At 30.7% G+C, this 27,297-nt stretch overlaps 3 protein-coding genes across 3 annotated transcripts; 2 read left to right on the top strand and 1 right to left on the bottom strand.

Annotated features, from left to right (window-relative positions):
- The first annotated feature begins 1,497 nt into the window (after positions 1 to 1,497).
- Positions 1,498 to 7,651, top strand: LOC130810040 (WUSCHEL-related homeobox 11). Its single transcript, XM_057675960.1, has 3 exons — positions 1,498 to 2,264; positions 3,413 to 3,588; positions 7,294 to 7,651. The coding sequence occupies exons 1-3, from the start codon at positions 1,619 to 1,621 to the stop codon at positions 7,309 to 7,311; spliced, it is 840 nt and encodes a 279-aa protein (XP_057531943.1). The 5' UTR covers positions 1,498 to 1,618; the 3' UTR covers positions 7,312 to 7,651.
- Positions 7,652 to 14,032: 6,381 nt separating this feature from the next.
- On the top strand, positions 14,033 to 17,351 carry LOC130810038 (11-beta-hydroxysteroid dehydrogenase B). Its single transcript, XM_057675958.1, has 6 exons — positions 14,033 to 14,273; positions 15,207 to 15,399; positions 15,796 to 15,881; positions 15,996 to 16,127; positions 16,287 to 16,451; positions 16,546 to 17,351. Exons 1-6 carry the CDS (start codon positions 14,091 to 14,093, stop codon positions 16,849 to 16,851), a joined length of 1,065 nt encoding a protein of 354 aa, XP_057531941.1. The 5' UTR covers positions 14,033 to 14,090; the 3' UTR covers positions 16,852 to 17,351.
- A 320-nt stretch (positions 17,352 to 17,671) lies between these two features.
- Positions 17,672 to 24,502, bottom strand: LOC130810039 (uncharacterized). Its single transcript, XM_057675959.1, has 3 exons — positions 23,909 to 24,502; positions 18,839 to 19,099; positions 17,672 to 18,120 (listed from the first exon to the last, which is right to left on the bottom strand). The coding sequence occupies exons 1-3, from the start codon at positions 24,311 to 24,313 to the stop codon at positions 17,932 to 17,934; spliced, it is 855 nt and encodes a 284-aa protein (XP_057531942.1). The 5' UTR covers positions 24,314 to 24,502; the 3' UTR covers positions 17,672 to 17,931.
- Positions 24,503 to 27,297: the final 2,795 nt, after the last annotated feature.

Below are 27,297 nucleotides of genomic sequence, written 5' to 3'. Positions count from 1 at the left end.
TTGAATTTTTATCCGCCTCTTAGTTTAAAGTGTAATATTTAGCCTTATGTATGGGGAGGCCGGACAGTAATGTAACCACGCACACTTCTAACCAAATTGACTTTCACATGATGAGGAGACGTGATAGATAACATATATTATATAGGGCATCTACCATCGACACAATTAGTTAGAGCCATGCATAGAGAAGACATATGTTGCATTTATGCTTTTAGCCTAAAAGGCTCTGGTGCAATAGAACATAATAAATTATGTAACATATCATAAGGCTTTAACCAATATCGATTTAAACTTTTAATTGAATTTTTTCTTGTTAACAATATATACCTCCACAAGTGATGTTGCTACTTTACATTATTAGAGGAGTTTAATTCAATATACTATAAAAATTTTGGAATGGTATTTCAAAATGTGTCTCAATCGTAAGTATTTTTGAAAAAATAATTTTTTTTAATCGGTTAAGACTAGAAAATCCATACAAATAAGAAGGAGAGGAATTAAATTTTTATTTAGATGGTAAAAATCAAATTCCAATGACAAGGACGAATCAATTACATATACTAATACTACAATTGACATTAACTTCAATTTTTGGGTGAGTTGATTATGTAACAATGACTATTGTGGTGGTTAAAATGAGCGAAGTGTTGGTGGATCTAGTGGCGGTGGTGGTTAAAATGAGCAAAGTGTTGGTGGATCTAGTGGCGGTGATGGGTTGTCTCATCTATCCTTTATTAGGGTTAAAATCCAATGGGGTGTACTGTAAAAATCCGATCCATGGTGTATTGGAAGTTGAAACTCAAACAAAATTTTTGGAAAAGATCAAAAACAATAGAATAATAATAATGCAGTTCGGCAACATATCACATTCCTAACAATGTTAATAATAATTTAGTAAATTAAAATATTCCATAAAAAATTAATTAAAATAAAAATTTAAGAATTTACCATTTTTAAAAGCTAAGTGAGAATCGAACATACAATCTCTTCTAGAAAGTGTTATTTTTTATCCAACTAATATAAGAACAAATTCTATAAAAGAAATCCACTCATGTTTTTTTATAATCCCTTAGTTTCTTAAAATTGTTTTCATTTGTCATTTTGGATAGTCCAATAAATAACCTGTCTATTTATATCACAAATTTCAGACAAAATTTAACTATGTCCATCTCCATTTTAATATTTTAATAATGCTTATAGTCCTCATATATCTTTTACTAACTTCATTTAATATTTTTATATTGTTTATGGTCCCCCACATTTTCGGCTAACTTTTATTAAAACATTTTTTAATAATTGTGGTCTCCATTTTTTTCCACTAACTTTCTTTTAATATTTTGTTAATGTTTATGATCCTTACTTTTTCTCCATCAAATTTATTATTTAATAAGATAATATATTCAATTTTTAAAATATTCAATTTTTTATAATTTCCGTAAAAATTTGTTATAAAAGAATATAGGGAATAAATGAATAAATGATAGTAAACCAAGCTAGGGTATTGTGCACTCTCATGTGTATTCTCACATATATCCCATATATAAGTTTATACTATATACTTGTTTAAAAGATTTTCCGATCCTCCACCTCTCAAAAATTTTATTTTTCTCAGATTTTCATGGAAGATCCATCACCAAACAAAAAAAATAATAACACAGAAAGTGAAAATAGTAGTAATACAAAAGAAGAAAGAAAAAACAACAATAATAATAGTACAAGTAGTGAACCCGTTAGATCAAGATGGACTCCAAAACCGGAGCAAATACTAATACTTGAATCCATTTTCAATAGAGGTATGGTTAATCCACCTAAAGAAGAAACTATCCGTATCCGGAAACTTCTAGAAAAATTTGGTGCTGTTGGTGATGCTAATGTTTTTTATTGGTTTCAAAACCGCCGTTCTCGGTCGCGCCGCCGCCAACGACAACTACAAGCTTCACTTGCCGCCACCGGGGCATCACCACCGCTTGTTCCGCCACCTTTGTTAGGTGGTGAAAGCGGAAACGGTGGTGGTGTGAATTTATATGAGTTTGGTCAACACCAACAACAAAATTCTAGTGTTACAACAACAACAACAATAGGAGGTAGTTCATCTAGTGTTGGTTGTTTTGCACCTTGTTCTAGTGTTACTAGTATTAGTAATACTAATACTTTTGGTGATTGTGGTGGTGTTGATGATGTTTTTGGTAATTTTTCTGGGATTATTAATACTACCCATCAATTAGATTGTCATTCACAAGCTTCTAATTTGGATTTTCAATCAGGTAATTTTATAATTATATCTCCATTCAATTACTCCCTCTTTAACTATTGATTTGTTCATATAATCCATGTTTTATGAGATTACTTAAATGAAAACTCTATCACCTTTAAGAATAAGGTTGTGTATATTCACCTTTGAACCATTTAGTACGGTGGGGTGATAGATGTTAGAGAATATTAATATATTCTATAGCCTCAACCATTAGTTTATGCTTTTGGTTTAATTTATTTATTTACATGGTATTATGGAGTGTAAATTTTTTAATTCTTAATATAAGAAAAAAATTGAGATAGTATATGATTTAAGTTTCTATATAAGTTATTATTAGATTTGGGATTTCTTATAATTAAATAGATGGAATTATAATGTTTAATTTGAAGAATTAATAAAATTATTTTTATTTAAAGATTGTGTTTGAAAAAGGTAATTACTTAAAGTTTTGCACAACTCTTTAACTACATGCACGCATTTATTTGGCTTGACCTAAAGTGTAAAAACTGACAGCAATAAAACCCTTATGCTAGTCTGATGTTTTCATGTCTCCATCTCACAATTTATCAATGATTAATTCCTTCATGTTCAACGCACATATTTAATGCAAAACAATTAGAATGAGAAAATTCATACCAAGTATCATTTTCAAAATTTACAAAGCAATGAATTAGGGCAAACTTCTAATATCATAATTTCTAGCAAAACTTAGCTTGAATGATATATTTTTTCATTAATTATCCTAAATAATGCCAAATTTTGATTAATCATAAACTATACTAATTTAAAGGTTGTTTACCTGGAATAATACCAACTTTTATTTATTAACTGGTATACCATTTTTTTATCATATATTAACCTCTTATAATTTGGTTTTTAACATGTTAGAGATACTCTAGGAAAACACTCCCAAAGTTAGTATTATTCATAATTAATTAAAATTGGTATTATTGTAGGCAAATTAATAAAAAATTGTATTATTGGTGCTAATTTTATAAAAATAGAGTTGTTTTTATGCGAAAATAGACTAGAGAATCCTTAAACTCATAACATATAATTTTACATTAACACATTAACTCAAGGTTCTTAATTAATTTCTTGATTGAATTTAAAGATCAGATATATACAACTTTTTGTAATGCTGACTTGAAAATGCAGGACTTATAACTGTGTTTATAAATGGAGTGGCGACACAAGTTCCAGAAGGAGTGTTGGATATGAAAAGTATGTTCGGAGAGGAAGTTATATTGGTGCATTCTTCGGGTGTGCCTGTTCCCTTCAATGATTTTGGAATTTCACTACAAAGCTTACAGCATGGCGAGAGCTACTTCCTTGTACGTTTCTCCTCTCCTTTCTCTTTATATTTTGAGTTTCTATTGCATGTTCTAGCTAGGCTAAGATGAAACCCTACCACCCCGTTCGGTGGTCAGTATTGATGGGAATTATAATGAAAATTTAGTGTAATTTTGGTAAAAAAATGAGATTATTAACGGAGTGTAACAATAATTATTATACTTATCAAAATATATTTCTATTAAAATTATACTAACTTTTCATTACCATTCCCACCATTTAGTATTAATTACTACACGGGTTGGTAGAGATGTAGTGGTATTTGGTGGTAATTGAAAACTATAAACAAAAATATTTTTATGATTAATGTTTTACACCATGAGAATACCATAATACATTTCATAAAAATTTACACAATAAATAATTTTCAATGCCACCATTTATTATCATCAAACAAACGGGCCTTACAAATAAAAGGGAGAAGACGAGGTGAGGGTAAATTAATCATTTCTGGAAATGATAGTTAGTCTATAATTCTCAATTAGTCAATCTAATGATCAAATTAGTATTACCTTATTTAACTATAATACTTAAATGATAAGAATTTAATTCTCACTATATACATAATAATGATCATTTCAGTTTCTCTTTCCAATTTTGGATTTTCTAATCTAGCTATCTTTAATACAAAAAAAAGTTAATCTAGTCGAATTTCAACATCATTATTATACTCAGTGTACCCCGCTCATAGAAAATTATGATTAGGGTCTAGGAAGGGAAGAACGACGATAACTCATATCCATAGACGAGAGTGCAGTCAAAGAGTAACTCGGCTTTTGATAGTGTTAATTGTACTTGTCTTTGTCAATCAAACTATATATATTTGATTCTAGGAGATATACTTACATTTGCAGTGGATTAATAACAAGTACTAGTATTCACCTTTTTTCATATTAATAATAATAATAATTTTATGTCATCAATATCATTGAGAATTGAATTAAAGAAAACGACATAAAATTAGAAATAAGTTTTTAAGATAGAGAGAAGATATATGTTTATGAATGAGATTAGAAGAAAATGAGTGAAAATATTGTTAAAAGAGAAAAAATGCAAAATTAATGGGACAAATTAAATAAAAAGTGGTGTAAATTAAGAGGACAAAAAGAGTATCAAATAATTTTTTCTTAATGTGTCTAAACAATAAATATTAGTGGTAGCTAATTTGTTAGAATCAAGGATTCATATAACTTTTTTTTAAAGTTATAAAATAGGCTGAAGAAAAGGTAAATTTGATGGAAATTAAACTCAAAACCAGTTGGTTAGGATTCATATAATTACTTATTTAGGCATATTTAAGTTATATATAGTACATTTCAAAAAAAAAAAAAAAAAAAAAAAAAAGTTATATATAGTAAGTGAACTTATTCTTAAAAATTATCTATTATCTACACTTTTTAATTTTTTGATTCATATAATAACAAAGTTTTTTACTAAGCTTATTTATAATGAAGTTAAAAGCAATTGAATGACTAAGATGAGATTGAATCCAAAGATGGTCTCTTTGTCCTTCTAGGATAACTTGTTACCAAAAACTTTATATATACTCCGAATTGGCAAAATTAAAAAAATAAAAAAATAATAAAAAAAAAAGATGAAGTACTAAATAAAAAGATAAAAAAAAGGATAAACCAAGAAACTATTATTAGATAGAGCAAAGTATAGTCTTTTATAAGAACCAGAAAATTATAAAGATCACATATAAATTTAACGTAATTTACTGACAATGTGTAAGCTATATCTACAGAAAACAAAATATATTTTATTAATATTTTTTTTTGAGTTGATATTTTATTAATATATAAGAAAATCGAATACAGAATATGTTTTTTATTATTGGCAAAATTAAAGAAAAAAAATACTAATTAAGAAGATAAAAAGAAGAGAACTATCAAAGAACCAAATTGTGCGCTGATTATTCCCTAAAAAAGTTTACATTATTTTTTGTAAGTTAGATGTATAAAAGAATCTTGCCACGTATTTCTTCTGTACTTTTGAAATTAATACACATTTTATTGACATTTATACTTTTAAATTTTTTATATTTTTCTATATGATTTTATATTTTTCTAAAAAAATTTTATCCATGACTCATTTTCTCTTCGGCTTATTCTTATTACTCAATCAATTTTTTGTTGATTTATTATATTTAGTAGTATGCCCTTTGTTCCATTTGTAATTACCAAACACTCTATTTTAATATGTTTCTTTTAACTTTTCTACAATTTCTCTTATGAAAATATCTCCTGAATACAGTTATGATATGTCTGTTATCCTCATTTCCTAAATTTCTTATACTTCTTTAAATCTTGTTAATATTTTCTTTCTCTTTTAATATCTTCCTACAATTTAAATAACCCCACAAATTCTTAAATTTTATTTAAGTTAAAATATTTTCGTTGCAGACTCATGGAGACACAGGAAGTATCAAATAAATATATAGTATATTAATAATTTAATTGATAAACTTAGAAAAAGGATCTCACGATTTACGCGTAGCAGTGGTCAACTCAACGATATCTGGCACAAATAGTCAAATAAAAGAATACGAAAACCTAAAACATGTCGGTGAATTCAAAAAGTACAATCAGTTTTTTTTAAGCCTAAACCTTAAACTAGTCTTTTTCGTATCAATGTGGAGTAAATCGTAACATTTGACTATACAAAAGATTTTATATAGAAAATAAAAATATATTAAATTTAATATTTCTCTCTGTTTTTTTTAAACGTCTTATTTGTTTTTTTAGTACTATTGACCAATTTTATTAATTTGTAATTTATTCGTAATCTATAAATTAAAATATTGTCAAATGAGATCTTGTTTGATTCATCTCAACATAAGGTATTATCTATTTGTATAATTTTTAATTACATGTAATTAAAAGATATTAAAAATTAAATTAATACATTAATAAACATGCAAAAAGCAAATAAGACTTTTAAAAATATATCATCAACAACTAATAAATAAAATAAAATTGAAATGAATAGCAAGAGTCATGGATCAAAGACTACGTTGCATTTACATAGACCGACTTAAATAGGTCATACCTTGAATTAATTAACACAAATTTAATTTAATATGCACAATTTTACGACTTAATTTCAAAGATGATGCAATTTAATTTGAAAAACATTTAAATCAACTCAAATTAAGAATAATTAAAGATATTAAGAGTTAAAATGTTGTCTCGACAAGTATGAAAAACTAAATGGAATAGAAAGTAGTGTTCCCTTCTGTTCACCACAAGTGTCTCATTTGCTTTATGCACTTTATCCAATGTACTTATTCAATCCTTGATATTTTTAATTGTGCATAATTAAAAATTATGAAAAATTGATATGAACAATTCTTGCATTGAGACGAATCAAACAAGATTCCGATTGATTATGTTTTAACTTATAGATTAATAATAAAATACAAATTAAGAGTAAAAAGTAAATAGTATCCAAAAAGTAAATGAGACACCTATATTAAATAAAAAGGAGTATAAAATAAGATAGAAGTAGTATGACCAAGTGTAATGCAACTTATTAGTATTTAGAAGTACTTGTATTTGTAAAGCATAGCTGCTAGCATGATGGGGTGACTAAGAATCTACCAAAAGACAGCTGATTGATTGATGGATCTGATTAATTTGATTGCATTAGTTTCCTCTCATAAGTAAAATATTGGAATTTTGCAGGTCCCAAGACTCTCTTAAAAATGGGAACCTACCAACCAGTTTGGTCATGCACTTCTACACAAAGCTAAAATTTAGATACTTCATCATTTTCTACACATCTTGTATCATTTGGATAATCTTATACTCATCAAATGCTGCAATTTGCATTAACATCTCACAACTCTTTTTTATATGCATAATCCAATCCTACTTCTTTAATTCATAATGCATGGCTTGTTTTGCAAATGAATGTTATTTAGTTAAGTTTTTAACGACTTAGTTATTTATTAGAATTTATTATCGATGACTTTTAAAAATCAGTTTTTATCAATAAAAAAATAAAAAACCAATTAAAATGACGATATCTCAAACATATATGTATCTTTTATGCTCTTCATTTATCATGATAAACTTTGTTAATTCCAAATGGGTAAAAAGATTTGATATATACATATTTAAATATTTATTAATGTAAATTGTTTAATTCCCCAAGCAAGCTAGAAGATGAACCAAATCGTACATAGTATGTGTACAATATTAGTATATTACTAATGGCTGAAACAAGTAGGTGGATGATTCAATTTTCAATATTCTCACAAAAAATACCTTCATTCTATAATACTTACTACACAAGTATTTTTAATATAGTTTATTAGTTAAATTTATCTTATATATTGCAATTAATGTATAAGAAAAAATATATCTAGTCAAACGAAATATTGTTTGAATCGTTTAATTGCGTATTTTCATAATTTAAAAATTTTATAATAATTAATTATTATACATAATTTAAAATATAAACAATTAAAATAACATATTTAATTGCGTAATAAAGTAAAATGCAGTAACTCCGAAGTTATTTAATAGTGGCAAATATAGTTGAGTGCATTATAAATTTGTACTTACATAACCGACTGTTTTGTAGTGAAAGTTGATCCGCTCTACTAATTCGATTTAAACCTACTCGAAATAATTGGATTTGGGTTGAAATTTTTGATCAAATTAATTAAATGGATTGATCCGATCTGATCTGTTTTCAGGTCAAAATTTTAAAATTAAAACAAACCAGTATAACCCATTTAACCAAACGAGTTATTTCTGAGTTAAATCAATAAGTATAACTTAAACTTAATTCATTTGATACGATTTTTCATAGTAAATACAAAATAAATAACTACAAAACTAAAAAGTTTAAAATTAAGGCCTAAAAAAAAGACGTAGTCAATGTTATACACCTTAAAATGAAAAAAAAACTATAAACGAGTTAAGTGAATCGAAATCAGGTCGACTTGATCTATTGCAGGTCAAGACAGGATTTACAGGATTTTGATTTTTGAGCCAATTACTAAATAGGTTAGGTTTGGGTCAAAGGTTTTGACCTGTTTACATATGATCCAAACTCAAACCCGACCCAAGCTGATCTGTTTGAGAAGCCTAAGCGTAAACCATGTAATATATAAGCATAAGCAGTGTTAGAGTATATAGCATATTCTGGGGGCTCAACCATAAGCGTAAACTTTTGGTTGAGTTCATTTCTTGACTTGGTATCAAAAGTCAACGTGACAAGAGGTTACGGATTCGAATCTCAATCACTTCTCATTTAAAGTGAAATATTCACTGCTAGATATAAAGAAGGTGTGTGTTGCATTCACACTTCTAATCAAAGAACTCTCATATAAAAAAACGTATTAGAGTATGTAACATATTATAGAACCTTGATCATAAGCTTAAGCTAAGTTGGAGCAGAACAGGGACAGCTGCTATTTCTCAAAACCATAGAATATGACAGTGTCGGCTTCTTTGTATTTTGCTTTGGAAAACGTTATATTGCATGGATTGGACCAATGTGTCCGTTTAATGCTTGCTGTTATATGAAGCAATCTATGTCGATTCTCAACATTTTTTAATTTATCTATATTCTTCTCATCTTTCAGAGTTTGCCTCATTTGATAAAAAAACTCGAAAGAAAAAAAGTATATATTTTAATTTTTAAATGATAGCATCATCTAGATGCTCACTATTTTAGGCATCTAGATTTGGCAGTCAGGAATAAACGCATGAAATGATTTGTATTATTCTCTATTTTATTCATAAGTTCATCATTCACACAAACTAGATGCATTTCTTTTCTTTATGTATTCTAGTTTTGACAGAATATGGAATATGACATATGGGTCTTTAGCTATTAGATTAAGTTTTTGGTTGAGTTGGTATATTAACATTACATTAAAAGTCAATATGATAAAATTAAAGGTTACAGATTTGAATCTCCATCCACCTCTCAGTTCGAAGTTTAATATTTAGCGTTATGTATAGGGAGAGACTGTGTTGTATTAACACTTCTAACCAAGAGGACTTGCATATGAATAGATGTGATAGATTATGTAACATATTATGGGGCTTCACTTAGTTAGCACCATGTATAGAAAAAACATGTATTGCATTTACACTTTAAGCTCAAAGGGCTTTGTGCGATGAAACATCATAAATTATGTAGCATATCAATATAAGGCTTTCAGCTAAGTCTTCAACCAACATTGAATTAACCTTTTGATTGAATCTATTTCTTAACAATATGTATACATCTTAATAATGGAACATTGTTTTCTTTATTGTTTGCTTTATCATTTTCTTCATCATTGTTTTTATACGCTTAATATTCACCAAAAATGCCCTATCAGAGAACTTTGTCAATATTTACTAGATTTTTTATTATACGGTTAAAGTGTTCATTTATTACCTATATATAAGTTACCCACATCAAAAAAAGAGAAAAGTATACATTATTTTATAAAGTTGAAGCGTAACTTATGATATTACGAATTGATTTTAGCTAATAGTAAATTTCATTTGAGCTTATAGAAGGGTTACATCTTCTCCTCTTTGTCACATAAATGTGACTTGCAACCTTAATAGTAGATAAACTGAAAGGATCTGAAACTTAAGTACATAATACAAAGTGTTAATAAGGTGATACACCAAATCCAGCTCACGTGTGAGAATGTTAAAAAGCATTTTATGGTCTTTGAGTGTGCTGCCAAGAGTTAGAGATGGGCATTTTTTGGTTCGAACCGGGTCTGAACCTAAGGTATCCTTATTTGGGTCCTAATTTTGTGGTCAGATCTATATCCTGATTTTTAAGGTCTATAAATTTAGATCCGAAACAAAACATTTATTTAAGTGTCCAAAATTTTAGACTCTTATTTGGATCCTTCGAATCCTTAAATTTTTAGAACTTGGATTATGATCTGAATCTAAACCATTAAGTATTAATTTAGACCCTTAGAGTCGAAGTTAAAAAAGTTAAACTCTCACCGTATCTTTAAGAAAAGGTATGGTTCAACAAGGTATGGGTAGGGACTAGGGTCTTAGACCCTTGAACATTCCTAGCAAGAGGTAAGGGCTTTTATAAATGTTTACTGGCTTTTGATGATAAAAATTCAAAGGCTCATTTTTCTCTCTTAATCCTTGATTGATACAGTTTTCTCCTGTGATTTGTGTGGATTGACATTATTATTTCAAATAAATGTAAATGATATTTTTGGATTATGTAACAGATTATTAAAAGAAGGAAAGGACCATAATTTATGGTTATTGATTAGCATGTGCATAGCGATCTATACTGTATTGGGCCACACTATCAAAGGGACCCTAAAAAGCCATTAATATGTATTTGTTCATTGTTTCAATTACCGCAAACACATGAAAACTATTTTACAAGATAGTAGCCAGCAATAAAGAGTCAAATATTATTAGTGTAATCAATGGAAATATTTTATCATATATTAGTATTTTGATTTTTTTTTAATTGTAAGGGCCAATAATATAAATTTAGCACAGGGACTCCAAAATTTACGAGACAGGCCTGTAAAAGAATTATATGAGAATCGAACATAGGACGTTGCTCGTTAAAAGTAATACCTGCTCTAGTTGTGACAAGATCCAATTCCCAATTTAATTGAACAAATTTTTAAACAAATTTCAGCTGGCTTCTCACTCAAGGACAAGAAAATTGTAGTATGTTATTTTTTGTTGTTTAGGTTCATCTTCACATAGAAGGGTTATTCACACCAGCTATGTCTCTTAAGCCCAACCCATTAAACTTTAATGTCCACTTACTATATATTTAGTGACTACTTATATTATCTTAATGCCTACTTATAATGCCCATCGAAAAAGTACTTAAAATGCCTACTTACAATATTCTTAATGATTACCAAAAAACTTAATCTATTAGCCTACTTATCTTATCCTTAATGCGTACTTACAATATCTTAAAACCTACTTACAATATACTTAATGTCCACTGGGTAAGTGCTAATACTTACAACATTCTAAGTGCCTACTTACAAATTACAATACTCTTAATACCTTTCGAAAAACTTACCCTATATTTTTCTTTTTGGACCAGTCTACTTAAAGATGGTATTTTAAAAAGACCATCTCTCACAGGAATAATTGTATTTACACACTTAGGTGTAACATAAGGCGTTAGCCACAGCCCACAGCCCACTACGTCGTGGATGACGGCGGATAATGCTATTCAACCCATAAATATGCAGATATCAATCCAAGCAGAATTAGGGTGGGTTGAGTTATAGTCCATGGTTCAATGGGCTCGGTACAATAAAGATAAAATTTGAAAAAAATAAGATTTTTTTAATAACTTTGATCAAAAAATAAGCTTTGGCTAAACTTTATTTTCAAAATAAGCGTCTTTGGCCCCAACGCTAGGCTCGGTACGTAATTGCTGTTACTAACAGCGAGTATAAAGAAATGGTCAAAAAATTTAGTCAAAGGTAAAGTCGCTTTTACTAACAGCGACATATGGGTTGACTGGTCAACTATAAAGTCGCTGTTAGTAACAACGGCCTTATGCGTGTTTAAATACTAAACCAAAGGTGAAATGAGGAAGGAGAAAGAAGACTGCTGTATTTAGGCACGCATAAGGTCGCTGTTACTAACAACAACTTTATAGTTGACCAGTCAACCCATATGTCGCTGTTAGTAACAGCGACTTTATCCTTGACTAAAATTTTTTGACCATTTCTTTATACTCGCTGTTAGTAACAGCAATTATGGACCAAGCTTAGCTTTGGGGCCAAAATCGCTTATTTTGAAAATAAAGTTTGGCCAAAGCTTATTTTTTGACTAAAGTTACTAAAAGCCAAAGGTCTTATTTTTTTCAAATTTTCCAATAAAGATTGGATTGTGTTGAGACGAATTTTGTCGAATGGGCTAATACGGACAAGAGAAGAAGGATTCAATCTCAGGTAAGCATTTTTTGTTTCGTCAAACATAATGCTTTCGATCTTATTTGCTCGGACAAGCAGCGTAACATAAAGTTTTACTCTCCTATGGGATAGTCTAAGCCGTGCAATTAGACCAGGCTCAATAATTTTTTTGAATAATTTCTTAATTTCAAGACATAAAAAAACAATTTCAAGACTTAAAAGGTCAATTTCAACGTTTTTAACATCAATTTTAATGTTTGAGTCATTCTTTTTTAAAGTTGAAATGAGAATTTTTAAGTTTTGTAATTGGTCTTTTAAGTCTTGTAATTGATATTTTAAAAAAAGAAATTGACCTTTTAATTTTTGAAATTGTCAAATTTCTTGACTTAAAATGTCAATTTTAAATTATAGAAATTGATCTTTTAAGTTTTCAAATTGGTCTTTTAACTCTTGAAATTGATATTTTAATTTGTGAAATTGATAAAAAGATATATATAATTAGACCGGCCGAATAAGATGAATCTCACAATTAAAACGATTTCATTTAAGATTTTTGTGGTAATTGAAACAATTAATGAACAATGAATTTCTGGGCACCTCTAACAATGGGATCCCATGCTATAAACCGATTTATACGTACTGATTGACGACCCTGAACATATGTAATAATACATCATGAACGCTCTACAACTGATCCTAGACTTGTATATCACTCCCACATTATTATTATCCATTAAGCTATCTGTCAATATTAATATAAAAACATGAAATATTTGAAAAAAAAAACACATTTCGCAATTCAATATAATAACAATTCACTAATTTTTAAATGAGACGGTCATATAATGAGATCATTTTTATTAAGCTGACTCAATATATATTTTTTATTTTAGAATGATTACTTATAATGTTAAAGTGACTACTTATAATTTTAATAAAATTATTTTTTATAGTCTTAAAGTGATTACTTATAACCTTAAAACGATTACTTATGATTTTAAACTAATCAATTGAAGAAATAGACTATTATATGAACCGTCTCATGATAAGATGGTCTCATACAAAACGAGCAGATAATATTTAGGATAAGATGATCTTTGATCGGTGCAAATACTTAGTCTATTCCTTAAAGTTTGCTTCATCTGACACAAATATGTGAAAGTATTTAAGTGATAAAGTGAGTATATATCCAAATGTGTAATTATTGTGAGATTATATGTCTATGAATCGACCATAAATAAAATTAAAATTGTGATAATATGTAATTCAATGAGATGAGGAGTCCAAATTGGAAGCAACGAGTTGAGCAATAAAATGCCAAAAAAGGAGAGAGCATTTGTCATAATAGAAAAAGGTTGATCTGAAAAAAGACACGTGTGAGAAAGAAGGTTTGCATGGGAACATTGTGTTGATCATTCGTCATCATCTCCCTTCAAATAATACTTTTACTATTATCCTTCATTCATTTATCATCTTCTTTCTCATTAAATCTTTTTTCTTGGTTTCCTTCATATGTTCATGTCTAATTAATTAATTAATTGTTATTTGATAAAAAAATATAAAAAAAAAAAAAGAAAAAAAGAAATGGAATGGGTAAATTCAATATTGAATTTAGTGGTACCTCCGGCAAGTTTAGTAATACTAGCAATGGCATGGCCAACATTGAGTTTCATCAATGCATGTGAATGGATTTATGGGATGTTTTATTTTCAAAATATGGAAGATAAAGTTGTTATTATTACCGGTGCTTCTTCTACCCTTGGGGAGGTATATATATATATATAAATTCTACTTCTTTCTACTTAACTTCCAATTTTACATTTTTATTTTATTTTTTGCATATATTGGTATATATATTTAATATTTTAAATTCAGCCTGAGTGATCGTCTCTCATGCCCAATCCATAAAAGCTTGTTGTCCACTCTTTCTCTATATTTTTCTTCATGGGTCGACCCAATTAGAGATGATCTCTCATTAATTTTATATATAGATTTGTTTGACTAAAATTGTTGGTAGGTTTGACTAATTTAATTATTGAATGATTTATTAGTGTTAAACTATTTGTTTAAGTTAGTGTAATGAAGATGTTTTGTAAAATTAGTCCGTGTTATGATGATGTTTTGTAAATTAGTCGGTGCTTTGTAAGAAGAAGTGAGTTAAAAAAACCAAAAACTATGTAAAAGCAATTTATCGAATGATTTACGAGTCAAAATTTGAATCAAAGCTCAGTCGACATTTGATTTTGAAACCAATTTTGTATGATGACCCCTGCTAAATACTTCTTTTATTGTAACTTACTCATTTGTACACGGAAAATAACCCATATCTAATCTCACATCGAAATCGAAAAACTAAAAAATGTTTAACTAACATATAAGTTTGATAACATACTCCTTTCTATTACAAATGGAGCCTCATCGCCCATCAAATCGGACTTGTATGCAGTCTCACTTTTGCCCTTTTTATTTGAAATATTTTTTGAACCAAAATTTAAGTGTTAAAAGTGTTATACCATTGTCCGAGTGTCAACTAAGTACTTGAAGTAAAAGGAAGAGTCCATATAACAAAGCATGAAATACTTATAATAAAAACTCATATTGTTACTTAAAGATAGAACATTATTGATTGTATAACATACATTGCTATTATACATAGAACATAATTCATTATATAACATATACATTGTTACTTTATCTCAGCAAATTGCTTATGAATATGCAAAAAGAGGATCGATCTTGGTGCTAGTAGCACGAAGAGAAACTAGGCTTCATGGAATTGGCGAGAATGCGAGAAGAATGGGTGCAAAGCATGTCATGATTGTGGCTGCTGATGTTGTGAAAGAAGACGAGTGTCGGAGGTTCATCAACGAAGCAATAACTTTCTATGGTCGTGGTAATTTTCATAATTCATCGTGAGACGATGATTATAATTATACAATAGAAGCATTCATAAATGATAAATGTGCATTTTAGGTTATATATCCAATTTGTTGAGAGATGAGTATCTCTTTATCATTGAAGATGATTGAAAAAAAAATTGATATTAATAATCTAACTTTTTTTCAGTCGCTGTGAATAATTCTAAGGATTATTTTTTTAATAAACCAAACATTTTCCTTTAGTTTGCTGTCAGCATACCTGATGTTGGGATGCTAGCAAACTAAAGGCAATGGTTGAATTATGGTATGCTAGCAAACTAAAGGCATAAGGTCTGATAATGAGTGTCCACTTAATAGAAATGCAATTAGAAGTGTAATTAAGCTTTCTAACTTGAAGTGTTCATTCACAGTGGATCATTTAGTGAATGCTACAAGTTTGGGCCACACATTCAACTTTGAAGAAGCTACCGACACGTCCGTATTTCCTCATCTGATGGTGAGGACAAGTTTGTCCACTTCATTGTCGTTGCTTTTGATTATATATATGAGACGATTGAACATTTTTTGTAGCATCTAGTGTTGTAGTCATTTTAGTGTATTCCGTTGGCAGGATATAAACTTTTGGGGGAATGTTTACCCAACCTATGTAGCTCTTCCTTATCTACGACAAAGCAAAGGCCGAATCATTGTCAATGCGTCGATTGAAAATTGGTTTCCTTTGCCGAGCATGAGTTTGTACTCGGTAAGTTTTATTGATTCCTATAATTACGCTATGAGATGTCTTGTTGTGTGAGGTGTTTTGTTGCTAAGGCATTTGCGACGAGATTTTTTACTCGGCAATGGGTTTTGCTAATGACTGTGTTTTGTAATATATCTTCATCTGTCGATGATTATCCACTAGGCTGCAAAATCTGCGTTAGTGAATTTTTACGAAACATTGAGACTTGAAGTGAAAGAGGATGTAGGGATAACAATTGCGACCCATGGATGGATCGGGACCGATATTACAAGAGGTAAATCTATGGTAAACAGTGGCCCAGACATGCAATGGAGGGAAGAGCGAGAGGTGAGCCTCATAGCGTAGCGTTTCTGACTTTCCTACTTAAGCAATCACTTAAAAGAGGTTTCTATAGGCCAACGCAATTCATTTCGTTTTGTAGGTACAAATGAGTAACGACAGGGCATTGGCTGAATTTGCAAAGCTAATTGTAGCAGGGGCGTGCCGAGGAGATCCTTATGTTAAGTACCCGAGTTGGTACGATGTGTTCTTGTTATACAGGGGTTATGCACCCAAAGTTCTCGGCTGGACATACCGCTTGCTATTTGGAGGCGTCGATACAAGCAGGATTTCAGCACTTACTGGACTAAGTACGCCTTTATTGGAGTCTTCTTCACCGAGGAAACAATCGAGTCCAATGCCAGTTCCAAGGGCCACATATTTGCAACAGCATATGAGGGTGGAATAAGGAAGCCTTTAAATTTTCTATTTTAACTTTTGGTTTCTTTAAGGTACGTTGTATTGCTCGTTAATAGACCCGTGTCCAAATCCTGAGATGCATACATAATTTTTTTCTGTTGTAAAAAAAGGTGTCGCTTTGGGTGCACGTAATAAGGCGTTTATTATGAGCCAGAGTTTTACGCTTTTCATTATGTTTTTGTTGCAATATTTACCGTGATTTTATTTTCGAAATGAATGATATTGAACATCTTACATGGAGAATCACCAATAATATTATTATAATCATTAATCATTATTATTATTATTATTATTATTATTATTATTATTATTATTATATATGCTCCGAACTTAAGCTGAATCACCTAGTTTTTGCGGATGACTTGATAGTAATCTGAAAACGGGATATACACTCCATTAAGATCCTTGTGCAAGTAACGGAGTTGTCCTCTTCGAGTTTTGATATTTTTTCTATCAGTGATTCACTAGTGGTTATCACTTATCTCTCGTCTCCTCCAAACTTCCCATCCTTACACCAAGTCGAATACAATCTCAGCTCTCTTGGGTCAGATTTTGGTTACTTCCGAAAAAACGATTAAAACTATGATGCAAGATGCTCTAATCAAATGTGAAGTATTGTGTTGCGTTTCCGTAGGACTAAGGTCAGCCTTGAGAGTTGAAAGGTCTGGGGCAAAATATTAATTATAGGCTCCTAATAACTAAATATACTATTATAGATTCACTTGTCTTAAATTTTTTGGATGGGCCCGGACCCTCTTGCCCCATACAGGGTCGGCCCTGCATAGGAAGATGACTATAGATTCTAGACATTACACATAATTAAAGTTGTTTCTTGTAAAATATCAATAATATAAGCTCATACACGTATTTGATCTGAATAAGAAAATGAAACGCAAAAACATCAAAGATGAACCTTGCCTATATACGATCAAACGATGACAATACGATCAAACGTGAGCCTTTGCCTTTGCCTTTGCCTATATACGATGAGTAGAAGAAAAAAGCATGGAAGCGGAGGAGTTAGACGACAGAGAGGTGTGTAAAGAAACATTACCATATAGGCAGCTGCTTATTTGAAAGCATCAGTCGCAGAATAAAGGAAATCCAAGAATCCAGTCCCCTTGAGAAGGCCTTTACCAGTTAGAAGTTCAAAATCTAGTAGTAATAAAAACCCGATAACCGCTGCTTTTCCATTTATAATTTCATTCTTCGATGTGAAACCAAATCCTCCTGAACTTTCATCCACCACCATTTTCACCTGCATATTATATATATAAATTTATAAACCATTGCATCATAGAAGAGAATAATAGATTAAATTAAATATGACTCATTAAATTATATGCACTTTCACTTTTTATTTATGTGAAAGTTTGGATACTAAATAGTATTTGCCACCAATGGTCTATCTAAAACATTTTTGTTATCAATAACAAGATATGGCTACCACTAGGGGTGTTCAGACGGGTCGGTCCCTCATTTTGAGCCCTTATCCGGTCCTTTTTTAAAAGGTTTTGTAAGATCCTGATAAAAAATGAGTCGGGCCGAAAACTACTACAATTAAACAGAGCGTTCTATAAAAGGGCTTAATAATGATTGAAAACAGGTCTTTGTAAAAAACATAATTTGATAGATAATTTAATTATAATGACAATGTCAATGGGAATTATTAACATTTCTACAATTTAATTATTATAAATTAATCAATAGAGATAATAATAATACTTTCCAGTAATAAAACGGGTCAGGTTGAGTTTAAAGCCCATCTAAAGTTTATAGGGCTTTTATCCAGCCCGGACCATTTGCAACATTGCGTAAAATCCGATCACCTGAAACCCTATTTACGTCGACCCTATTAATGGAATTGTTGTAAATCATAAAACCATTACTTGTTAAGAAAGTGAGACAATTCTCAATGTTTATGAGACATAAGGTGACGAAATATTTTGGGTATAGAATGTAAAAAGATGGTGTACCTCCTCTACATTGACATCCTCAGCAGTAAAACCAGGTTGAGCCCTGCCACTAAAGAGAATCTCTGCTGATGCGTCCGAATTTGAAATATCCCCCATGCTGATGTAGATATTTTGATCATCTGTTTTCACTGGATACACGAACAATGACCTCAGGGCAGGGGTGAGAACTCTCAAAACTGGGTTGTTTGGATACCATTCCTTGATTTCTCCGGTCCGAAGATCAAATGTACTGTCAGTCGTAGGGCAAACTATGCAGCCATCCTGGCGTAGAAATGGGTGAAAAGAGCATATAATTTAGAATGTACGTATGTTTGCACAATACAAGAAAAACAAAAGGACGAATGCAAAACATTAATGGTAAAATGAGCTCAATAAGCATGCATGCTGAGCGAAGGTACTTCCATATGCAACAGTTCAAGCATATCAAACGATATCAAGCTAACAAAGTCTTGAATAGATGCGGATATATCTAAAGATTCTCTAGTCCATCTATGAATTCCGTTATGTTCTAATAACTCTAAAGGCTAGAGCTAAGCCATTCAATGCCTCTAAAAAGAGAACCGATACGTAGAAAGAAAATGCACTCTCGGCATTGTTTTATAACTCGTTGCCTTACAACAATCAACATGCTTGCAATTCAGAAAAACATTGTCCGGGCTGATGGGCTGGCCCTATAGGGGTAAGAGGGGTGTATGACCCGACCCCGTCCAAAAAGAATTACAAAAACGACGCTTTAATATTAAATAGTTAGAGGCTTATAATAATATATTTAGTAATTAGAGACCCATAATTGATATTTCGTCCCGGGCCTTTCAAACCTCAAGGCCGGCTAAGATAGAATGCCAAAAAGAGGTTAACATACTAGGTTGCCGTAAAAATGAAGGACTGGGTCACAAAAATATGAACTTGCCACCATGGACAAATAACTATTGCATCTAGAAGTGTTGAGATATTCATTAAGGTCTTATAAAAAGGATAGCATAATAAACCATGCACTTTAAAACCATAAATATATCAGCACATAATCACATTATTGTCCAAGAAGAAGCTATGTGAAAGCCTTAATCTCAACATAATGGGCATGCTTCATCAACCAAAACGTAACAAAATTTTGGTAGCAAGGATTATATTTCAATTGGCTTATCTAATACTGAGCTGCAGGCCTGCAGCTACGTAAATAAATTTCAATCATCCACGCATATTCTCTTCCTCCATTTGTTCCTACTTATTGTGAATCATATCCCCATGTAAATTCCAATTTATGGAATTCTTCTTTATTCAAGTCATCTTCGACCTGCATCTTCCTCTTAATTCCTCAAAGCTTTGATCTTTCACTTTTCTAACTTGTGTTGTACATATTACAATTACTATCGTTTTCGCATATGGCAAATCAAAAAAAAATTTCTCTCTTTTGCCTTCAATATTTGCAACTCTAAAGATCTTTCTTATATCTTCATTTCAAATTATGTCCTTTTGAATATCTTAGCTCTACCATCTTGACATACACATTTCAACTACTCACATTTTCCTACGATAATCTATCCATAAGTTCAAACATTTGGACTAATATAGTAGTCTTGGTCTAATAGAAACATTCCTTTTTAGCATTCAAATAACATTCTATATATCGTCTTACATCAACTTAGTTTAAACCATTTTGATTTTAGTGCATGTTTTCACATCTCTAACTTAATAGAGAAACTCTTTGGCTGCGTTTTTCTTTATGGGTATGGTTGCCGCTTTCTATCCCTCTCCAAACCCTACTCATTGATTTCTATAGAAGGGATACATCGGATATGATGATGATGACTCCTATTTCGTCCACTGGTAAGATAGTATTAGCAAATAACATGCATCATGTAATTTCTATGAGTGTAGGTCTTGTTGTCTCATTAGGAATTGTTGAAGCAAAAAATAGCACAGAACCTTGATGTAGACCGGTTATTATTTGAAAATCTTCGTAGCTCCTCACATGTAGGGATGCAGGCGGGGCGGGTATAAAATTCATACCCACCGCGGGGACGGGATGGGGATGGGTTCTAGGTGATACCCGCCCCGCCCCGCCTCAAGATATGTACAAATTTTGGGAAACCCTAAATTTATTTTCAAAATTTTTTTTTTCAAATTTTGGGAAACCCCAGTTTATTTGCGACTTTGGATGTGTGTTTGTTTGAGACTTTGAAGTTTTGATATGTATTATGGGTTTTAAGGCCTAAATGATTGAATATAAATATGTGGCACAGATGGGTATTAAGCGGGGATTTGACGGGTGGTGAGGCGGGAAAAATGTGTATTAGACGGGGATGGATACTCAGATGGGTGGTGGGGCGGGGATGGTTTTAGGTACAAACCCATCGGGGAGGGGACGGGGAAAAAAATTATACCCGCCGCGAGAATGGGGACGGGGATGGGTATTGCATTAACAGATGAGGATGGGGATGAGAATTCCAATCCCCGCCCCGCCCCGTTTGCATCCCTACTCACATGTATAGTCATTGCTTTATACTTTTTCATACATATCTTAGACTATATTACCTTCAATTCAGAGTTAATGTTTTGATTTCTAAACGCTATTCAAATCTCACTCTAAATTTATTTTTAATTTATAATTTATGAATTTAAATATAGTCAAGTGTAATTTTTATTTGACTCGATTTAAAGGTTGTTAATATCAATTTTTAATAGTTTTTAATTATACATAATTATACACAATGTGAAAGTTGTTTAACTAACAACATAGGCCTCAATATAGGCCTCAGGGTGAAGAATAACATCCTTCTTCCCTAAAGCTAAACAGGAACATGAGCAACTAATGCACGTTTAAGAGCCTTTAATGGTTACAACTAGACCTATGTAATGTGCTGGATCTCAATTGTTGTAGGGGTTGTATATGGGGGAGGGCTGAAAAGGGTTGGACATAAAATTTAACTTATAAAAATTAAAAGATAAGGGTTTTAAAAGGGCTGTAAATAGGCCTTGATCCAAAATCCATTTCCTTCCTTCTTTACCACTTAATTATACATAAATTAATATATAACAAGAGTGGAATCCCTGCCACAATAATCTATTGCTAAAAAATTGAAACTTAATCTTTCATTGTATATTTTAGCACTAATTCATCTTCCATAATCGTTATTAGCCAATATCTACTACTTATATCTTCCATAATCCTTATTACATTCACAAATTTGTTACAATTTTCTCTATGGCACTGAATATCTACTGCTTCAAATTTATTGAAGCTCTTTGTTAGCCAAAATATTTATTATTATTATTATTATTATTATTATTATTATTATTATTATTATTATTATTATTATTTTCAAATTGTGGCATGTATTTCTATGTTCAATAAGATAAACGGGCTGAATCAGGTGTTATGAGCACAACCCATTTAAAGCCCATCTTCTATTTTGTAAGGCCCGACCCAGCTCGGCTCATTTTTACTATAACCCAATCCAGCCCATTGCACAGGCCTAATTACAACTACAAGCAGCCTTTTCAAGAAGGATAAAGAATGCTTGTAAATTGGCTTTGATGGCAGAAGTAAGCTAAACTGCAGCAAATGCTATTGGCTCTAGCATCAATGAAACAGTAGAAGTCTGTAAAATAAGAACAGAACAACAGATTTCTAGACCAGTGCCAGAACAAATGAAAACTGAACTTTTATTGGATTACAAAATTAATCCTCACAAATACCTAATTGGTAGTATCCAAATCCTCCACATTTTCGTCAACTTTAATATCCTTAAGTGGCTCCTGATTAGACTTTGTTTACGAATTAGATGTACGTAATATTATCCTTATAATAACAATGAGGGTGTTTCCCATTGACCCTAAGCAATTAACATTCTACATCTTCATGTAAAAAAATTGCCCATGACTTATAAAGTTATTATACTATAATTTACTATAATCCGAAAAAGACCGAAATCGAAGAATTATAATCTTTGGCTCAATCGAATGGATAATTACGGGCTGCTAAGACATAAAATTTATCATCTCAGTCAAAAGCAATGCCCAAAAACTCAAACCAAATATGTTGACTAAAGAACTAGTATCACATAATTCGCCAATCGCGAATCGAGAATAAAAAAACAAATTATAGTCAGTTTAGGCTATTTTTGAACCATTTTGAGCAAATTGCGAATTCATGAGGCGAACTAACTAGCGACATATATTTCACCGAAGAATGATTCATCATCCATGTTACAAACTAATGAAGTAACACCCAAAACATAAACCAAATAATTTGGCAGAAGAACTCTGCCTCGGCTCACATTGCAGCTTGGCAACTTCAAGTTCACCAATTCTCTCATGGTTGTTTTCATTTCAACCAACACAGATTCTTGTGAGAGACGGTCTTTTGGAGAAACCATCTCTGATTGAGTCGGCCTATAAAGGAAAATATAGAGTAAAATTAAACATTCAACTTTAACGGACTGGGCCTGAAAAGGCGTCTCTCATAGAGGGTCTCTTAATAGACTAGCTGTTCAACCAAAACCCATTTGTTCAGTTTTTGCCACTTCCTAATAACAACCCAATTCATACTACTATCTTTACAACCAACAACAATCCCAATGCTTTGATTCCAAAAAAAAATTTATATTGCATTCCTTGAAGGCTAGAACCAAAATGTTCCTCTTTTTTTTGCAGTGAATTTACTTTCGAAATTAGTTCTCGTGCAAAAACAAGCCCGCAATATCGTATTACGACCGTATTCTAAAAGTTATTGAGTTTACCCTAATCAAATTATGGGCCGGATGGACCGCAAAATCATTTGTATCATTCGTGAAACACATTTCGCGACCACTACTGAAACCCTATTTTTGCACCGGTTCCCCTTATTCAGCCTATATCAAACAAACTTTTGGATCATCAAAACCAACAACCACCCACTAACAAAGCCTAAATTACGATTCGCATCGGTTAAACTAATCAATAAAATCAGTATAGTCATTGTATTTTGCATCATCAAATCCAAAAACTGAAAAATAAAAATTAAAAAAAAAAAAAGAAGAAGAAGAATGAAGCGCTAAATGAACATGGAAAGAGATTCAATCTACTAACCTGTGTAAGTTTAGCATTGAGCAAACCCTCAGAGTAAGCACCCTCAGCAGGAGACCTATTCTCAATAGCAATAACCTCATCTTTATACCACAACAACAAAATAGTCTCCCCATCTTGAATAATCACTCTTCTCTCACCCCTCGGCAACGCCGACAACGGCACAACTGGCACCCAGTTTTTCCCACCATCATTCGACGCTTGAGATCCTTCCGCCACTGATATTTCCGACGCTTTACACCCAATAGATTTCCTAAACTTGTTCGAATTTCGGAAAGAAATGGAGAATTCGGAGATGGGTAAGTGAGAATTTAGGGTAGGAAATGTTGGGGGAAGAGATGGTTTAGAATGAGAGGGAAGAGAAAAGAGAGTGGAGATGGATTTGAAGAAGGTAGTAGTGGCAGCCATGGAAGGTGAAGAAGGTTGATGAAGATGAGAAACAGGGGAAGGAGAAGATGGAGGGAATGGAGGAAAGAGTGGTTGAAACAGAGAGGACTGCAGGAGTCCATGGCCACAGGATGTGGATAACAAACGTTAATTGCTTTCGTTTTTCATTACAAGCCACATATTAGTGAATCAAAATTGTTTAGAATTTTTTTTTTCACCAACTAAGATAGGATTTGATTTTGATTTAATTTATTATTCGGTCTTAAGTGAAATTATGTTTTGGAGTACATAAATTCTCGTGAGAAATGGTCTTTTTAAGGAATCATCTTTAATTGGATCGGCGCATTATATATTTTTTAGAATATTATAAGTAGGCATTAAGAATGATGTAAGTATACATTTAAGGTATTGAAGTAGGCATTAAAGATACGGTAAGTAAACATTAAGGATAATATAAGCAGACATTAAAAATACGGTAAGTAAACATTAATCTTTAATGGTTTGGGCTTGAGATACATCTCTAAAGAGATTAGTTGTTCTAAGAAGTGGCTTTCATAAATTTACTATCATGAAAATGACAAAAATATCATGAAAAAGCTAATTGAGTTATTATGCGTGTTTATAAAAAAATTGGAATTACTCATCAAATCCTTTTACGGGTCACTTGGATTTAAAGTGAATATTTAAGGGGATAAAAAAAATCAAATTAATGTAACAAAGCTAATTAGAGATACAAATAAAATTATTGAAATAATTGTGGTAGAGGTAGAATGAGAGAAAATAAAAAAAGATGAATAAAAAAGAGATTGATTTCGCTCATATTCTTCATTTTTCATTGGGTAATGCTAAACATTGCCCCCCTTTTCGTTTTATCGCCACCCCTATATTAATAAAATGGCGAACATGCCCCTAGACTTAAAATAACAATAATAATAATAATAATAATAATAATAATAATAATAATAATAACAAAAATATTAATAATAATAATAATAATAATAATAATAATAATAATAATAATAATAACAACAATAATAACAAAAATAATAATAATAATAATAATAATGATAATAAAAATAAAAATAATAACAATAATAATAATAATAATAATAATAATAATAATAATAATAATAATAATAATAATAATATTTAAAAAAAATTAAAGGGGTGAGTCGCACAAAACTCGCGACTCGGTCGTGGCTCAGTCCGAGTCGCACAAAACATGCAACTGAATCGCGGCCGAGTCGCGGGTTTTGTGCGACTCACCCCTTTAAATTTTTTTTTTTTTTTTTAATTTTTTTTAAAATATTATTATTATTATTATTATTATTATTATTATTATTATTATTATTATTATTATTATTGTTGTTGTTGTTATTATTATTATTATTGTTATTATTTTTTTATAATATTATTTTTATTTTTATTATTATTATTATTATTATTATTATTATTATTATTATTATTATTATTATTATTATTATTATTATTGTTATTGTTATTATTATTATTATTGTTATTATTTTTTTATAATATTATTTTTATTTTTATTATCATTATTATTATTATTATTATTATTATTATTATTATTATTATTATTGTTATTATTTTTTTATAATATTATTTTTATTTTTATTATTATTATTATTATTATAGTCTAGGGGCAATATCGTCAATTCATTAAAATAGGGGTAGCGATAAGATGAAAAAGGTGACGATGTTTAAGGATTGTGTTTTTCATTACCTTCTAATCAATTGTTTCACCTCTCTAACAATCAAATCCCTTTAATCATTTATCAAATTAACTTTGTTTTTTTAGTTTGATTTTTATTTACCACATAAATACTTGCTTTCAATCCAATCGACCACTTAAAAGAACTATTCTCCATCAAAATTGTCTTTATTCAACCTTTTTGTCAAGAAGATATGCTTTAAAAATGATTAAAGCCAAAAAAATTTGATCAAATTAAAAGAAATGATTTATATAGATTGGTTGAATTTGATATGTTTACATTCCAAAATCAATAAACAAAAATTCTACAAACGCAAATAAAGGTATAAAGTTTTGATACTTATTGATTGTTGAATTTATAATAGATGTTCTTTTAACGTACATAGTATATCTATTGACCAATTGGTAATTGTGTTTGATTGTAACAATATAGATTGACCCCACAAACCAACACAAATCTTTCCAGTACACTTTGGCCTCATTCGTGTGCACATAGCTCTCCATCAAGAACGCTTAGCTGAGGAGTTCTTAACAAATGGGCTCCCTAGAAAAGAAGATGTACCTTGTTGATATGAGTAGTATATCAATCCCTTTTAAAGCTAAAGCTGGGGTATCACATTGATGATTGTTAAAGCAAGTGCCAATATTCATAACAATGACGTTAACTTTGAACATTTAATTGAGCATGCTTTCTCTTGTACTTTAGAGAGGAACGATAAGAATGTGTCGTATGTGAATGGTTTAAGGTTTGGAACGATCGATGATGTACTTAATGTGAGGCAAATGAGGTTTCACTAAAGGGTGGAATAATGCCTTGAACAAGGTAAGGCATGATATGAAGGTTGCTCAAACAAGGCAACATGAAAACAAAGTCAAAAGTTGGCTGGAGAGGTGTGCTCGTTCAAGCACATTGGGCAGTGTATTCTGAACTAATTGCTCGTTCGAGCACTTTACCTAGAATTCTTTTTGGGATGTTTGAGCTATGGTATGGCATTGATAGAGCATAGAATTCCTTGTTTAATTACTATGTTTATTGTTATGATGGTTAATGTTGAATGTTTAATGTTTGCATTAATGGTGAGTAATGATGTGGTTCTAGAATGATGTATTTTTCCTCTATAAAAGTATACATCATTCATAGAACAAATCACCATAAACACATTATGTTAAGAGGGCTATTGCATTGTTATAAACTTAAGAATGTGTTTACTTTGCTTTAGTATTTGTAATCTTGAGAGATTGCTCTCAAGATAAGGGGAAGTTTATTACATTG

This window comes from Amaranthus tricolor, chromosome 4 (assembly GCF_026212465.1).
Source record: "Amaranthus tricolor cultivar Red isolate AtriRed21 chromosome 4, ASM2621246v1, whole genome shotgun sequence".
Classification (NCBI taxonomy): Eukaryota; Viridiplantae; Streptophyta; class Magnoliopsida; order Caryophyllales; family Amaranthaceae; genus Amaranthus; species Amaranthus tricolor.
The sequence above is the reverse complement of the archived record's forward strand: the minus strand, read 5'-3'. Positions and strand labels throughout refer to the sequence as shown.